The sequence below is a fragment of the Perognathus longimembris genome, chromosome 2 (assembly GCF_023159225.1).
Source record: "Perognathus longimembris pacificus isolate PPM17 chromosome 2, ASM2315922v1, whole genome shotgun sequence".
In the NCBI taxonomy this organism is placed as follows: domain Eukaryota; kingdom Metazoa; phylum Chordata; class Mammalia; order Rodentia; family Heteromyidae; genus Perognathus; species Perognathus longimembris.
This window is the reverse complement of record NC_063162.1, coordinates 127,387,907-127,406,437: the sequence shown is the minus strand read 5'-3', so window position 1 is coordinate 127,406,437 and position 18,531 is coordinate 127,387,907. Positions and strand designations below refer to the sequence as shown.

At 34.2% G+C, this 18,531-nt stretch overlaps 1 protein-coding gene across 1 annotated transcript in view; it reads left to right on the top strand.

Moving 5' to 3' along the window:
• Positions 1-18,531, top strand: part of Asz1 (ankyrin repeat, SAM and basic leucine zipper domain containing 1) — a 38,346-nt gene that overhangs the window by 14,390 nt on the left and 5,425 nt on the right. Inside the window, exons 5-10 of the mRNA XM_048337904.1 lie at positions 4,866-4,977; positions 5,640-5,774; positions 7,614-7,738; positions 8,523-8,598; positions 12,153-12,209; positions 13,364-13,473. Of these exons, the coding sequence (XP_048193861.1) occupies positions 4,866-4,977; positions 5,640-5,774; positions 7,614-7,738; positions 8,523-8,598; positions 12,153-12,209; positions 13,364-13,473 (615 nt within the window). The remainder of the gene's footprint in view (positions 1-4,865; positions 4,978-5,639; positions 5,775-7,613; positions 7,739-8,522; positions 8,599-12,152; positions 12,210-13,363; positions 13,474-18,531) is intronic.

The following is an 18,531-nucleotide window of genomic DNA, read 5'->3' as shown; positions in this document are numbered from 1 at the left end:
CTCCCACAAAAATCATTTTAATTACATTGTGTAATATATGTAACCTATTTTTAAACCACTATTACAACTGAAAATGTTAAGGAAGCCTTATAAATGGAAGAAAAATACCTACTTAATATCAATAGTAAATTTAACTGGTTTGTGTTAAACTACTTAATATATGTTAAGCACTTGGAAATAGGAAATGGGAGAATTAAATTCATGCTGCAAGAATTTGACAGCTAGTATAACAGATTACCAAAGTAGAATAGTAGGCAGCAAAGTAAAGCAAGTAGTAGTAGAAAGTGTCTCTAGGAGCCAGGTACCGTTATTGGCTTATGCGTGTAATACTATCTACTCAGGAGGCTGAGATCTAGAGGATTTCCATTTGAGGCCAGCAGGCAGAAAAGTCTTGTCTCCAAAATACTCAACAGGGTTAGAAGCACGGCTTACACAGTAGCATGCCAGGCTAGGATGTCTGAGGCGCTGAGTTTAAACTATGACCCTGCTTTCAGACTCCATTTGCTTAAAATATCTTTTTCTGTTCCTTTACTCTAGACATGTATTTGTCAGTGAAATGTGTTCATTTAGACAACATATAGTTGGATCTTGTTTTTAATCCAAGTTTTCCATTTCTTTTCCTCTCTATCCTCCCCAGCATTTGTTGTTGTTTTTTGTTTTGTTTTGTTTTTTGGCCGGTCCTGGGCCTTGGACTCAGGACCTGAGCACTGTCCCTGGCTTCTTTTTGCTCAAGGCTAGCACTCTGCCACTTGAGCCACAGCACCACTTCTGGCCATTTTCTGTATACGTGGTGCTGGGGAATCGAACCTAGGGCTTCATGTATGGGAGGCAAGCACTCTTGCCACTAGGCCATATCCCCAGCCCCTGTTGTTATTTTTTAATTTGATTATTTTTATTCAGACTTGGATGAGATGGAATCATTGTTGTTTCAATTTGCATTTCCTTATGCTTAATAATATTGAGCACTCATGCATTTATGAACCATTTATATTTCCTTTTTTGAGAATTTTTCAGTTCACGTGCCCATTTTATTAACTTCAATGTTCTTCACTAGTTGTTTTTTTTGAGGTCTTCATATTAAAGGATATTGAAGGATAAAGAATGTTAATTTGAATAGTTGGCAAATATTTTATTTCCTTTCTTTGTTCTGGTAATCGTTTCTTTTTCTATGTGCAGACCTTCTAACCTGATGTAGTACCATCCATCAATTCTTATTTTTTATTTCTAAGCAGTTGGAATCTTACTCTGAAAAAGACTACCTGTGCCCATAACTTTCAGAATCTTACTTTGAGTCCTTTAATCCATTTGTAGTTGATTTTTGTGCAGGGTGACTAATAGAAATCAAATTTCATTCTTCTCCAGGTAAATGATCAATTTTGAAAGCACCATTTGCTAAAAAGCCTGCCTTTTCTTTCTATTTTATGTTTTTTGGCTCCCTTGTCAAAATTTAGAAGGCATATAGCTATCTAGTTTTATTCCTGGGTATTCTATTCTGATTCATTGGTTTTTAGGTTTGATTGGTGCTGGTACCTAGCCTTTTTTTTAACTGTAGTTCAGTAGTATAATTTGAAGTCTGGTATTGTGATACCTCTAGCAGCGTTCCATTTACACTACATTGCTTTTGCCATTTAGCATATTTTATATGATTTCATGCAAATTTTTGGATTTTTTTCTATTTCATTGAAGAATCACATTGGAATTGCATTAGTCTATAGATTGCTTTGATGATGTTAATTCTGGAAGTCGCAGAGCATAGGAGGTTTTTCCACCTGGCATTTAATTTTTTCTTCAAGGTTTTATAGTTTTCATTGTAGAGGTCTTTCACTTGCTTAGTTAATACTTACATATTTCATTGTTTTGGGGGCTATTGTGAATGGGATTATCCATCATTCTCCCGATTTCTTGTTCAGCTTGTTCTTTATTGATTTATAAAAACCTACTTTGAGTGTTGATATTTTTATCCTCCTATGTTTCTGAAGGTATTACCAGACCTAAAGGTTTTTTGTGTAGTTCATTGAAGTTATTTGCAAATATGAACAATTTGAGTTTTTTCTTCCTTTTTGGAATCACTTTTGTTTCTCCTGTTGTATTGCTCTGGCTAGGAAGTCTTTTTTAAAAAAATATTTATGGTCAAAGTGATATACAGAGGGGTTACAGTTTCATACATAAGACAGTGAGTACATTTCTTAACCAACTTGTTACCTCCTCCCTCAATTTTCTCCCACCTTCCTCCCTCCCCATTTTCCTCCCCCCCCATGAGTTATACAGTTGGTTTACAGCATATAGTTTTGTAAGTATTGCTGTTGCATTACTTTGTCTTTTATCCTTTGTCTCTCCAGCTTGATGTTCCCCTTCCCTTCCCTAGTTCCAATAAACGTATATATAATACCCAGGGTACCAAGATCAGTAACAGTGATATCAGAGGTAAAACCCTGGGGAAGAAAGACAAAAGAAAATGGCATAATTGCACATGGTAGGTTGAAAATAACAATGATAAACCACTTATTTCCATAATTCAGAGTTCATTTCACTTATCATCATCTTACTCTCTCCCAGTTTTCCCTCCCATCTTACCCACAATGATAGTTCATTTTTAGCATAGTGTCCAGTGAGTACCATTACTGTATTTGTTTACCTTTTGTTCCTACATTTCTTTGCCTCCTCATTTTCTAATTTACTTGAGTAGGATTATTCTTTCTTGTGTTTTCCTGAGTTTGATTTTCTTCTTCAGTGAGTAGGATTCATTTAAGTATGTTTCATAGGACTGGTTTAGTAGTCATGAATTCTTTGACCCTTGTTTATCAAGGAAGGTTTTATTTTGTCAGGTATAAAGAATACAAGGTACACTAATGTACCTTCACTGGGTACACTAATATATGTATATATATAGTACTATTTATATACAAATTTATGCTTATGCTATATCCCTGGGGGTGCAAGAAACTGTATAACCCATGATTTCAATCTAGGTGTGTGGGGAGGAGGGCGCGCTGCCTTAGCATTCAGCACACAGAACCAGGGGACAGGCCCTGGACATTGAATAAGTACTCAAGGCTGCATTGCTGCCCTGGCTTAACGCAGGTGAAGCCATGTACAGCTGGCCTATCAGGTGAAACCATGTACAGCTGCAACACCCAGGCCTTCTGTTTCCTGCCTTTAACAATATTCAGCAGGGGTTCTCAAAGCTCCTACACTTCTGGGCAATTGAAAAAGCTTCCTTTGGTATCTCAGCTGTGTCTAATGGCACTTCTGCTATGTGTCATGAGTCACCCTTGTACTTCTCCACTGGCAAAAACAGTCCTTCATGCCAATGCCTCCGCAATTTGACTCCACAGACAATCCCAAGCATCTTTTCACTCAGTTCTCCTATAGTTCCCAAGCCATTACCTCTGAAACCTTAAGCTGACAGTGTGACTGCCCCAGTTTAAGCACTAATAGTAAATAAACAGGATAAAGGAAAAATGTGCTATATTAAAAGGCAAAGTTAATAAAAAAATAATGTAACAAGTAAGCTGGACACTGGTGTCTCATGCCACTCAGGAGGCTGAGATCTGAGGATTGCAGTTTGAAACCAGCCTGAGCAGGAAAGCTCGTGAGACTCTTATCTCCAAATTACTACCAGAAAAGCTGGAAGTAGACCTGTGCCCCAAGTGGTAGAGTACTAACTATGAATACAAAAGCTCAAGGACAGCACCCAGACTCTTGAGTTCAAGACCTAGGACACACACACACACACACACACACACACACACACACACACACACAATATAACAAGCATAAATCTCTATATACTTGATCTCATAGCTGCTAAATTCACAAACCAAAATTTAATCAAAATTTAGGAAGAGGTTGATGAAAATACTAATATGGCAAGAAATTTTAACATATCTTTTGTCAAATCTAATATGTATAAACAGTAGGAATATAGATGCATTGAATAATATAATTAATACATCTGTGTTTATATAATTAATGCAAACTTAACAAATTACAAGTAGTCCATTAAAGTAATTACTATGGGGATTAGATGTTGGACAGAGATAGATAATGGTTCTTCCTAAGAAACCTACATTCAAATTGGAAAAGAATAAATAAATTAAACAAATACATTTTGGCATGATCACAGGGTATGAAACCATAAAGGAGAGAAGAATTTCTATCCTAAGATTTTGTAGCACCTCAAAGAATGTAGAGGTGTATTTTGTTGATTCCTAAAATCAGTTCTCGAGGTAGATTAGAAGCAAGCCTTTTGAGATGAAAAATGAAAAGCCATTTCACCCAGAATATACTATGAAGACAGGATGCCTCAAAGAGTGAAAACTTGGAATTCATGACCTAAAGTCTATTAGTAGGTTGGCATAGATTTGCACGTGTTAAAATAATAGTGATTTTATGGGTTTAATCTTGAAATTTGTAATCTTAAGATTATTAAGCAGTGAATTATTATGAGATTCACAAGGAAAGCCCACACATACGAAGTGATGACAGCCTGAACACACTTAACGAAGAAAGGGATAGAGTAGACTTAAATAATGGAAAGAAGTTAAAATTGACAGTGCTGACCATGACACAAAGAGAAATCTAGTGAATCAGTAATCTTGTTGGTGCCACTCATTACTATATTCCCAGTATAAATATGTGAACTAAAGAAGCTTGCATTAGTGACTTAGTGATTTTTTTTTGTTTCTTCACTAGAGGGTGCTGTGTAAGCATTCTGTAATTTTACACTTACTTGCTAAAAGATTAGGTTTTAAATTACCTACTTTACTGAAAACTTTTACTTCTTATTTTTGTGGATCATTAAGGTCATGAAATTGAATAGTTGCTAATGGTAGCATTAACACAAATGTTTCTTTTCTCATTAGGAGACGTATGACGCCAATCATGTATGCTTCTCGGGATGGTCACACTCAGGTTGTTGCACTCCTTGTTGCTCACGGAGCAGAAGTTAATGCGCAGGATGAAAATGGCTATACTGTAAGGAACACTTTCACTTTCCTTTTTATTTCTAGAATGTGTAAAAAAGAAAGAGTTGGAATTTTTGTTTGCTTTTTGGGTTTTTTTGTTTTGTTTTATTTTTTGTCTTTACCAGGGCTTGAACTCACAGCCTGGGCCACAGCTTCACTTTTGGCTTTTTGGTGGCTAACTGGATATGAATCTCATAGACTTTCCTCAAATCTGAGCCTCCTGAGTGCCTAGAATTACAGACTTAAGCCACCAGCACCCCACTTTGTTTGGTTTTTATTTTTTAAAAGAGATTTAAGAAGTAAGTTTCAGAATGGCTAAGATATAACCACTATTTGAAGACTAACAGCTGAAAGATTTTTTAATAAGTTATTTGACTCAGTCAATAAACGTAAAGCCTGGGTTATAGAACACAAATAAGAATATTTCAGCAACACATAGTTTATTTTGTTTTAAACATCACTTAACTGTGTAAAACAATGGTCTTATGAAATCTGTGAGCATTGCAATCCACTTTGCAATTACAACTTTGGAAACATGTTGACTTTATTTTGTGAAATAGAGATTGAATAATCTCATTAATGTTCTCTTTTTATTATGCTATAAATGCTTAGAAATGTTTCCAATCAGTTTCATGTATACTCCTCTAAATTCTTCTTTTCCTCCACTTACAGGCTTTAACTTGGGCAGCTCGTCAGGGTCATAAAAATGTAATCTTAAAGTTGCTTGAACTTGGAGCTAATAAAATGCTACAGACCAAGGATGGAAGAACACCAAGTGAGATTGCAAAAAGAAATAAACATCTTGAGGTATCGATCAAAAAACTATGAAACTATGCTTGTCTGATTTTGCCACATTATCATGTATAAAACAGTTATTTTTTTAGAATCCACAAATGTAACTATAGCATTTGAGGTAACTCAAGCCACATAGTTTTGTTTTGTTTTGTTTTGTTTTGGCCAGTCCTGGGGACTGGACTCAGGGCCTGAGCACTGACTGTCCCTGGCTTCTTCTTGCTCAAGGCTAGCACTCTGCCACTTGAGCCACAGCGCCCCTTCTGGCCATTTTCTGTATATGTGGTGCTGGGGAATCAAACCCAGGGCCTCATGTATATGAGGCAGGCACTCTTGCCACTAGGCCATATCTCCAGCCCCTCAAGCCACATAGTTAAACTTTTATTTTGCTGATAAATTTTTCCAAATAAGAAGCATTAATACTAATGTAATTTAGCTTGTTTGAGCAGATAATAAAGTCTGTTCTTAGAAATTATGTTTTAATAGACTAATTTTTAAATAGGCTATCTAATTTTTCGTATTGGTTCATATTTTTAAGAATTAACATGTGTTGAGAAAGCTGGTGAAATGTCAACATTTGGACAAAATTTGCTATTTTGTAATTTTAGTAGATATTAAAATTATAAATTATTTGAGCAATATTTATTCCTGTACATATATAAAGTATATAGTAACTTGGATTATGATATGCTATCATTCAGATTTTTAAGCTCAGTAGTAAATATTGTATACTAAATACTTCATTGATGCAAACTTTTGGTTTGGACATTAAAGTTTTAGAGGCCTGTAATTTCTAAGAAAGTATCAAATATGATACAATGATAAAAAGTTACCAAGTTCAAGAGTTTGTAACATTGAGTTTCTAAATTTTAAAGTATATAAGATTCCAAATGTTTATCACATAATCAGTAGACCATGCCACTTGAACTGAATGTAAGATAACTCTCTTTTCAAATTTTCAACCATCTGATAAATAAGTCTATCATGTTCCAAATAAAGTCTACATTTACAAAATTATTTTAAAGGAGATGCTAATCTCTATATTCTTCAAAAAGAAGTTTACAATTTTGTTTCTATAATTTGAAAACTCAAAACTTAAGAACTGCTTTACTGCTTTATTAAATTTGGGTAGACAGACACCTAGTTTTAAATAATAAAAAAAATTGTGAATAGCAAAGGATGTCATTTCTTATAATCTGTTTCGGCAGTTTATCAACATAGCCTTGATTTCTTAAGCAGTTAGATTGTAAAGATGAGGAATTTTACCATATTGCTTTGAAATGTACAGTTGCGATGTCTATACATTTAATCATGCTTACTACTTAATCCCCTGTTTAGCAATGTATTTAAAGTACTACCTTAGTACTTATCTTTCTAAATCATTTATTAAAGTGGTATTTTAGTTTTATTTCTGATCCAAATTATTATAATTACTATCTTTCTTTAGTTTTTGCTATTTTGAGTTAGATAGACGTTTCTCTTTTCTGATTATTTTTGGTCAGGGAAACATTTATGAAAGTTTTTCTCAGGGTAGTAAATTGTCAAAGCTTGTCTCGTGGGCTGGGGATATAGCCTAGTGGCAAGAGTGCCTGCCTCGGATACACGAGGCCCTAGGTTCGATTCCCCAGCACCACATATACAGAAAACGGCCAGAAGCTGCGCTGTGGCTCAAGTGGCAGAGTGCTAGCCTTGAGCAAGAAGAAGCCAGGGACAGTGCTCAGGCCCTGAGTTCAAGGCCCAGGACTGGCCAAAAAAAAAAAAAAAAAGCTTGTCTCGTGTTCAGTTTCCTTTAAATGTAAGTGATAATATATAATAATGTTAATTATATTTGAATGATTTGTGAACTTTTTTCAGATCTTCAACTTTCTTTCTTTGACTTTAAATCCACTGGAAGGAAAACTTCAACAATTAACTAAAGAAGAAACGCTTTGTAAGCTATTGGCAGCTGATTCTGATAAAGAAAAAGATCATATATTTAGGTAACATTTTCGTTCAATGAGAAATGCATGTAAAATGTATATTTTTCTATAAATTTGACCAGTTATGTTAGATATGTGATATTTTAAATTTACACAAACATTTTAAAATATTACTCAGAAATACCTAGATTTTAGATGCTCTGTTCTCTGGAATTTTATAAAAAATGTTAATTTGTTTATTTATACCAGCACTAAACTTCAAGCGTTTACTAAATATATAATTTTTTTAAGATTTAAGATTATGATAGTGTTGTACTTGTACTTGTTTTACTTGTATTCTATACTATATTGTACTATAGCATTGTTTTTTAGCACATTTCTGATTGTGGAAGTTAAATTTCAAGAAAAAAAATCTTCTCTGAAAAATTGTTGTTCAGCACATGACTACAAACCATTTGCTTCCTAACACATTTAATGTTTTTACTTATTACAAGAGATTTAATGATGCGTATTTATTTATTGATGAATATTTTTATTTTTTTGGAAAGATGGACTAAATTTTACTGCCACCAGTTTCTCTTTTGTTGTTCTTTGCTTTGTGCTTAAGAGTAGCTTGGTGCCATAGTATTCAACAAAGTATGTATGAAGCCTTGGGTTTGACCCACTGCATGACAAAGAAACCTGGCTTGTTTCTTTGACACATTACTTCTAGTATTTAAATTTATAAATTGTCCATAGACTTAGTTCAATCTTAATCTTATTTTCTCTGTGAAATCTAACCATATGTGCATATGTTATTTACGCATATATGTTCTGAAACCTACCTTGCTGTCAACATACACAGTTCATATACAGCATTTGGAGAACTGGAAATATTTTTACATGGTCTTGGACTTGAACATATGACAGACTTATTAAAGGTAAGATTTCATAGAGCTCACAGTGAGTGTGTTTATGTGCTGGTGAGTACATAATATTCACGTGCATACCTATGAATGAATGACATTCTTTTCTCCAAGTTTGTAATACAGCACATTATAAACTTACAAGCATTTAAAACATTTAGCATAGAAATTTACATATATTCTAATTTTGCTGGGTTTGCTAACTGCTCCTGTATGGAGCATAGTTGTGCTTTATTTTTTTTTTATTGTAAAAGTGATGTACAGAGGGGCTACAGTTACATGATTCAGGTAATGAGTACTCCCCTCCCTCTAAAGTTGTATACAGTAGTTCATTTCCAACTTAGTGTTTAGTGGGTTTCACTCCTTTAGTGGTTCACCCTTTGTCTTTGTCCCATGTGCTTCCCCCATTTTTCCTCCAAATCAGATAAACTTGTATGCAGGACAAAGGGTACAGAAATCACAGTGATTGAAGGGAATAAACCAAAGAAAAAAGGGGGGAAAAACCCCGCAAACAGTATAATAATAATCCTCTCCCTTCCATTTATTTGAGTTAAGTTTGATAAGTGTCATTTTATATGATCTTATCCATATAGCTATTGAGCCTTGAGATCCTCTCCTTAGAATATCCTCCATTGTTCTTACTGTGTGAATGTTTAGAGTGATATTTAATCATGTCCAAGATTGTTTTTCTTTTACTATACATTAAGTTTACGTGTAGATTTATAGGCACATTCTAGTTGTTACAAATGAGAAACCATGCAGCTCATGTTTCTTTGGGTCTGGCTTATTTCGTTTAGTATAATTTTTTTTCCAAGTCTTTCCATTTTCTTAACAAATGGGGTAATGTCAATCTTTCTGATGGAAGCATAGAATGCCATTGTGTATACATACCACATGTTCTTGATCCATTCATCCACTGAGGGGCATCTGGGTTGATTCCCTATCTTGGCAGTAAACAGTCCTGCAGTGAACATGGTCATGCTGGTGGCTTTAGTGTAGCGTGGTTTGTGGTCAGTTGGATAGATGCCCAGAAGTGGGATTTCTGGGTCATGGGGGAGTCCTATGTTTAGTCTTTTGAGGAACCTCCATACTGCTTTTCAGAGTGGATGAACCAGTTTACATTCCCACCAGCACTGTAGTAGCATTCCCTTTTGACCACATCCCAACCAGCTTCTATTATTTGTTTTCTTGATAATGACCATTTTAATTAGGGTGAGGTAGAATCTCAATGTGGATTTCATTTGCACTTCTTTAATGGCCAGAGATAGTGAACATTTCCTCATGTGTCTAGTGATCATTCTTCTTTAGAGAAGTCTCTCTTTAGCCTATTAATGGGGTTGTTGTTTCTTTGAGGACTCATTTTGGGGAGGTTTAATTATTTTAGCTCTGAGTGTATTTTAGATATAGGCCCTTGTCTGATGCATAGCTAGTAAATATCTTCTCCTATTCTGTGGGCTTTCAATTTATCTTACTAGCTATGCACTTTGCCTTGCAGAAACTTTCCAGTTTGATTCAATCCCATTTATCTAGGTTTTCTTAGATTTGTTGCAATTCTGGATCTTAGGAAGTTTCAACCTGTGCCAAGGAGCCTTTTTGTGTTTCCCCTATCCCTTCCTGTATCTGGTCTTACATTGAAGTCTTTGATCCATTTGGAATTTATTCTGGTACAAGGTGATATATAAGGATTTAACTTCAGTTTTCTGTATGTGTATAGCTAATTCTGCCAGTACTATTTTTTTGAAGAGTCTGTCTCTATCCTGTTCTTGGCTCCTTTATTAAATATCAGATGGCTTAGGTCTGCAGGTTCATTTCTGAGTCTTCTACTTTGCCAGAGTTTCATATCAGTTCAAGTCACCTCAGAGATGAATCTGTAAGGTTCTTTAAAAAGAATACAGGAGGATCATGTCATCTGCAAAGAAGAATAGTTACTTCTTCTTTCCCTATTTGGATCACTTTTATGTTTGCCTCTTGCCATATTGCTCTCTCTAGGGATTCCAGTACTATATTGAAGAGGAGTGGAGAGAGTGGACATCCTTACCTTCTTCCTGATTTTAGAGGAAATGTTTTTAACTTTTTACCATTAAATATAATTCTGGATGTAGGTTTGTCATATTCAACCTTTATTGTATATATATTTTTAATTAAATTTTATTGACAAGGTGTTGTGTAAAGGGGATACAGTTACATAATAAGGCAGTGAATACATTTTTTTTGATATCTTACACCCTCATTTTTCTTTGTGTTCCCTAGATCAGGTAGGCATATATACAATATACAGTGTACCAAAATCATATACAGTAATCACGTAGGGTACACCACAGGAAATTCACCTAGAACTTTAAAGATAATGTCAACAGTAGAATCCTTCTGTAGAATCCTCCAGCCTTTATTAAATTGAGGAATGTTCCATGTATTCCTAGTTTCTCCAGAGCTTTTGTCATAAATGGGCATTGGATCTTGTCAAATATTGTTTCTTTCTGCATGTACTGAGATAATCATGTAGTTCTTGTCCTTATTCCTGTTGATGTATTGAATTACATTATTTGGCTTGTGCTTATTGAACCAGCCTTGCATCCCTGGATTGAATCCTGTTTGATCATAGTGTATAACTTCTTTGGTTAGTGTTCACTTCAATTGGACAGAATTTTATTAAGAAGTTTTCATCTGTGTTCATCAAAGAGATGGGTCTATGGTTCTCTTTCTTTGATGAGTCCCTATATCTGGTTTGGAATGAGGGTTATGCTGGCTTTATAGAATGAGTTTGGTAGTGACCTTTCCTTTTTAGTTTCCTTGAAGAGTTTACAAAGATTTTGAGTGAGTTCTCTTTTAAAGGCCTTAAAGAATAGCCTGTGAGTCCATCTAGTCCTGTTGCCCTTTGTTTTGCAGTTGCTAATTTTGCATAAAATACTAGAAGCCTGGCATAAGATTCTTGCTAGGAGTATTATCTGGAATTGTTTATTTAAATATTTTTATTTGTAAGGACATTATAATAGCTAGTATAAGGTTGTTATGAAGGTTAAATAAATCATATGCTAAGCACTGTGGGTGTTTAACACACAAATGTAGACTTTGAGTAGATGATAATTATTAGCTAATGAAGATGGCGAAGCAGAAAATCACTGCTTAAGACACACTCCCCTTAGGAGCACATTGGTTCAGATATTTCAGAATTTATTTGATGTGTATCTTAAAACTTATATCTGTCTGGAGAAACCTTAAGTAAAAATTCATGATTTTGATGGATCAATCTGATATAGTTTGAAATTCAGAAAATTCAGACAATATAATTTATATGAAATTTTATAGAACTGCTGTTAACCTTTATGTACAAAAATATGAATGGAAATAATTTTTTTGAATCTGGAAAACTAGATATGCTTATCCTTTTTAGTGATCACATACTGTCCCTCCAGTAGTGTAGTTTGATGAAAACATACCCGTGTCCCTTCTAGAAAGTTGGGCAGTTGACTTAAGAATGGGCTAAATAACTTAATTTAGGTATGCTTATCTACTTGTCCTTGTACTAATTGTATTGAAAGGTAGTGGGGACTTTTGTTTGTTTTCTACAGGAAAGAGATATAACTTTAAGACACCTTTTGACCATGAAAAAAGATGAATTCACAAAGGTTAGTTTCTGTTTCAAAACCTTCATATATATTCTTTGGTATTTTTTTAAATTGTGACCTTTTATTTTCTGTTTTTAAAATCCTAGGGCTATAGCTGTGATTAATCTTTTGCTAGGTTTTTAATTGGTTATTATCGTGAATAATCATATCTAAAATCTTACTGCAATATTAAGCTACTTAAAGAACAGAGTTGTGAATTTGGATTTTTTTTTAGATTGTCATGATATCTCAACTTAAATTTTTCTTCAATTCCCAATGATTTGTAAAATAGACTGTTTAGAAATGAATGATTTTGTAGATGTGTACACATACATGTATCTTCCAAATAGTATGCTTTTTGTAGGTTCTGAAAACTATCAGGACTTATTTTTGCTGTCAAACATAGCTGAGAGGGTATTAAAGATACTTTAATAAGTGGGAAAATATAAAAAGAGTAATATTAATGTTAGCCAAATGCTGGTGGCTCATACAGACAATCCCATCTACTGAGATCTGAGGATCATGATTCTAAGCCAGCCCAGGGAAGGGAAGTCTATGAAGACATTTATCTCTACTTACCCACCAAAAAGCCTGAAGTAGAGCTGTGGTTTAAGTGGTATCATGCTAGATTTGAGCAAAAAAAGTGAGGGCCCAAGTACCTAGCTCCTGAGATCAAGGTACAGTACTGAAACAAAAGGAAAAAAGAAGAGAGAAACATGAAACACAAGAGAGCCTTGAAATCTTTAATATGACTAAAATCAAAATAAACATACAACTTAACCCACTCTAATGTATAAAATTTTTGTGTAACACTAAAAATAAAGTTCAGATCCTAAATAGGATCTGAATTTATCACTGATAAAATTTCAAATATTTTGAAGGAAAAAACCATTTTACTGTATATTAACCATTATATATTTAAATCTAGTAATGTGATTCAATAATCCATCACTACTATTAGCTATATATAGCAAAAAAAACAACTATGATTAACTATATTCCTAAATGTTTTAATGATGTAACTAGCTTTGTAGCAGCAAAGAAATACATGTTTAGTATATTTGTTATTTTTCCAGTAGCTTTTCAAGGTGCAAAGTCAAATAGAAAACTTAGTGGTTTTGAATATTAAATTAGGTGTTAGCTATCTCACTACACCTTAAAATTAATTTCCTCAGAATGGAATTACAACTAAAGACCAACAGAAAATCTTGGCTGCTCTGAAAGAACTTGAGGTAGAAGAGATAAATTTTGGAGAGTTACCTGAAGTGGCAAAGTTGGAAATCAGGTAAAGTTAGCAGTTTACGTTTATATTGTTTATGTTCTTTTTTAGCTTAGTTTTGAAAATGTCTGCATCAGTTGATTTGATACCATCATTTCCCCAAGGAAACACCCTATGCTCAGAAATGGATGTATTTTATAAAATTAATTTCACTAAGTTATTTTACCAAGAAGAAAACATTGCATATTGTTAACTTATATCAAAACATTTGGGCACTTATTGTTACTTGCTAACTTATAAAATATTTTATGCTTTTCTCAGTATTGCTCTTACTCTTTTTAGATGTCAGTTAAAAATTTTAAAGTACTAATATTTTCACCAGGGCCAGTTTCATTGTGTGACAAATTTTATATTGTATGAGCTCTATTTTCAATATTATAAATTCTTCAAGCACTGATTATTAAATATCTTGACATCAGTTTCTAAAATATTCTATTCATTAATATATAATGGAAATATTAGTACATAGTTTCTTAATCATTTATTTTAAAATAATTATTAGCTGGGTGCTGGTGGCTCATGTCTTTAATCCTAGTTAGTTAGGATGCTGAGATCGGAGAATATGGTTCAAAGCTCACTGAGCAAGAAAGTCTGTGAGATTCTTATCGCCAATTAACTACCAAAGAGCCAGAAGTGGAGAAGTGGCTTAAGTAGTAGAGTGCCAACCTTGAGCAAAGATGCTAAGGAACAGCACCCAGGTTGATTTCAAACCCTGGTACCTAAATATTCTATTTCAAGGAAAATAAAAAAGTTCCATGCAATCTTTTGTTGTTGTTTTTTGTTTGGCAGTCCTGGGCTTGGACTCTGGGCCTGAGCACTGTCCCTGGCTTCTTTTTGCTCAAGGCTAGTACTCTGCCACTTGAGCCACAGCGCCACTTCTGGCCATTTTCTATATATGTGGTGCTGGGGAATCGAACCCAGGGCTTCATGTATATGAGGCAAGCATTCTTGCCACAGCCATATTCCCAGCCCTCATGCAGTCTTTTTTTTTTTTTTTTTTTTGGCCAGTCCTGGGCCTTGGACTCAGGGCCTGAGCACTGTCCCTGGCTTCTTCCCGCTCAAGGCTAGCACTCTGCCACTTGAGCCACAGCGCCGCTTCTGGCCGTTTTCTGTATATGTGGTGCTGGGGAATCGATCCTAGAGCCTCGTGTATCTGAGGCAGGCACTCTTGCCACTAGGCTATATCCCCAGCCCCTACTCATGCAGTCTTAACAAGTTTCACATGTTAGTATCTTTTTTAATGTTGATATCAAAAGCAGAAAGATAACACTGGGACAATTTACAGAAACTATTCATATTTTACCAAACTAGGTACTCATTTCTTTGTGTGTATGTTGTATTATTTTATCATGTGCAGTTTCGTGTAACCAAGATCACAATCAATATATTTAACATCCATACCACAAGCCTCCCATACTCCTTTGTATCAACACTCATACTTTTCCCATACATAATCTGTAGTCACCAAATATTGGTCTCCATTTTTCAGTGATATTGTTTCATGACTGCTATATAAATGGAATCATACAGTATATGTCCTTTTGAAATTGACTTGTTTCACTTAGTGTAAATTGTTTTAGGTTCATCAAAGTTGTAGCTATTAGAACAATAGTTCTTTTTTGTAGATTGGTAATATTCTGTGACATGCATACCCCCTAGTTTGTCAGTTACTTGCCCACTGAAGGACATTTGAGTATTTTTATTAGCGTCAATTAATTGTACAAAGTGGTTTCATTTTAACATGTCCATTTATGTATACAATGGATCCTGATGGGGACTTCCTCTTCCATAATCCCTTCCTCTCCCCCTCCCAATCCAATCTCAGCAAGTTTTATTGTTCCATTTTGGTGCATGTACATAAAGTATTTTGACTGTGTTCCCACTCAATTTATCTTCTCCCCTTCCTTAAATGCAGACATCAAATTCCCTATGTTCATTTTCATTAAAATACATGCTAATGTAAAGTTTGTCTGACTTATGTAAATCTTACCCCTCTATTCCTTGAGCTCTCTTGCCTAAGGCTAGCATTCTACCACTTGAGCTACAGAGCCCCTGGGTTTTCTGGAAGTTTATTGGAGATTAAAACCTCCCAGACTTTCCAGCCTGGGCTGGCTTTGAACAGTGATCCTCAGATCTCAGCCTCCCAAAAAGCCACTACCGCCTGGCTTGTTTGTGATCTTATTGTGTGCTTATGTTTCTATTTTAGGCCTAGCATTCACACATGAGAGAAACTATGTGAACTACTGCACCTGGCTTACTTCATTGAATGTGATGGTTTCCAGATATATTTTTTCTTGTATTATAAAATAACATCATTCTTTTTATTTCTTAAATAATTTTACACACACACACATTTTTCTTTATTTATTCATCAATTTTAGGGCATCTGAGCTGTTTCCCATAGCTTGGTTATGTGAAAATGAGTATGTAGGTGCGTCCATGTATCCTAACTTTCATTCCTTTCAGTAAATGCCCAGGAATGGTATTGTTAGGCTGCAGGGTAACTATTTTTAGTAGCTTTTTTGAAAACACCCATACTATGATTTTCATAGTAGTTATACTATTTTACATTCCCATCAGTAGTTTACTAGCAGTAGTAGAGTTCTATTTCCCCACATTTTCACCAGCACTTGTTTGTGTTCTTCATAATGGCCATTCTGACTGGTCTGAGATGAAATCTCTGTTTTGGTATGTATTTCCTTTATGTCCAGGGATGCTTCTTCTCTTTTTTTTTTTTTTTTTTTTTGTTTTTGTGTATGTGTTAGTTCTGGGACTTGAACTCAAGGCTTGGGCACTGTCCCTGAGCTTTTTTTGCTTAAGGCTACAGCTCCACTTTTGGCTGTTTGGTGGTTAATTGTGGATAAGAATTTTGTGGAGTTTGCTACTGGGGCTGGCAGTACTATCATTAATATAGACTGTCTAAAGTTAACATTGTAACTATGGTACAAATAGATTTCCATATTATTTTGAGATTTAGAAAAGTCTCTCAGAATAATTTAGGTGATTCCAATTTCAAAAAAAATTTACTACAAAGTTTAAATGATTTTCCTTTTTCTCATTCCTTTTCTTAGTTACATGCCTTTATAAGAGAAAGGTCTAAAATAATATCCTATTATTTGAAGATAAATTTTTATTAGAGCTCTTAAATATTTAGATGAATTGTGAAGAATTTCAGTTGTAAAGACTTAAAATCAGCAAACTTTTATTCATTTTATTTTTCATTCAGTACAGGAGTATTCTATGTTCTACATATGATTGACTTACAAATTAAAATTTCTAACTTTACTATCTGTGTAATAGCAGGATACATTCTGAATTTCTTTATGGGATTTAACACACTTAAAGAATGTACAGAATCCTGAATGGCTCACTTATTAAAACAGCTGAATTTTTTGAAAAATAAAACTGGCAGGCACATATTCCAGGAATTTGACCTTGTTATTAAATCACAGACTGTTTACATGCTTTTATGGAAAAAGGTTTTACTTCTCATTTATTCAGAGTCATCCTTTAAAGAAGAAATTAGTCATTAAGTCATAAGAAAACTAACAGCAGGAAAAGTTGAACTGATTGATTATAATCTCCTGGTAATGTGGCTTCAACAATTTAGCTACTAATTTCTTTTAAGCTATTTTTCTTCTGTATGTCAATTTTTCTAAAATAATCTATTACAAGAATGTATATACATACTACATTTACTTTTTGGCATCAGTATACTTGCAGAATTAAATAATGTAATTTTAAAATTATAATAACTACTCCAGTACTGATTTGAGGTATTCTGAACATCCATAATCAATTTTCATCCATGTCTTAAAATTTTCAGTGGTTTCTGCAAAGACCTTTTGTCTGAGCTCTGTACTACTGAGATCCTCTTCTGAAATTGAAGTCCATCTAGCAACTGTTCCTTTTCAGAAAAGTTTTTAGAAAAATCTAGATAAAAAATTCATGAAAAGAATTTCTCTCAAATCTATTATTGATAACCATTCTCAAACTGGAAACTCTAAATATTTAGTTTCAGAAAAATTGTTGACTTCAATTGCATCAATATAATTATTTGTCCATGATTAAAACTTCTTTGAAACATAGTATCTTTTAAAACACAGCAAGTATAAAAGGCACAATGTAAACTGTCATATGAAGTATAATGTCAATTGTTTACATCCATAGGAAAAGTGCTGGAAGAAAATATGTACTATTAGAAAATATGCTGGCTGAAAACAGTATGTTCATATCTTTGGGTGGCATGAATCTTGATTTTTTTCAGGTCTTCATTGAGCACATAGTAGCTTTATTTGCAGTATTACAGATTTAAATTTTTATCTCAATACTTGACTTAAAAGTTTCAAAATATAACCTGTTTAATCTGCTTATAGTGTGCTCGATTTCTATTAAAAAAATAACTTCTAAATCTCAGTAACGTTTTACCTGCATCATGGGTGTGCTGTAGTGGCTATTCTCTTTTGTTTTTCAGAGAGCAGCTTGGAAGAACAGCCCCAATCTAGGAAATATGTACCCCTAAGTAAAGGGAAAAGAGAAGTGAAGTAGTAGAACCACTCAGTGTCTCTTAAAACTTATGTTCTAATGTTACACAATCACTTCTAGTCATATTTTCCTTGCCAGAGCAAGTCATATGACTAGGTTTTTCATTAAGGTAGGAAATATACTGTTCTGAAGCAAGGAGCTTAGTAGTGGTTAGCTCAGTTAAACACACACACACACACACACACACACACACACACACACATTATTTAATCAAATAATTCAGTGACTGACAGAAAATATCATTCATATAGTGTATGATATGAGTGGTTATAGAGTCATGTTTTATATCACTTGCCTGTCAGTATTCAATGGCCCTGAAAATTATGTCACAAGAAATTTTGATGTTTAGTTTTCTTTAAGAGCATAGTTAATCACAATATGAATTGCTAATACCCTGTCTAGAAGTATATACCTTTTATTGCTTGTATTTTTGTTGTTTTTTTTTTTTGTTGTGCCAATCCTGAGGCTTGAACTCAGAGCCTGGGTGCTGTCTCTTGAGAGTTTTTGCGCAAAGCTAAT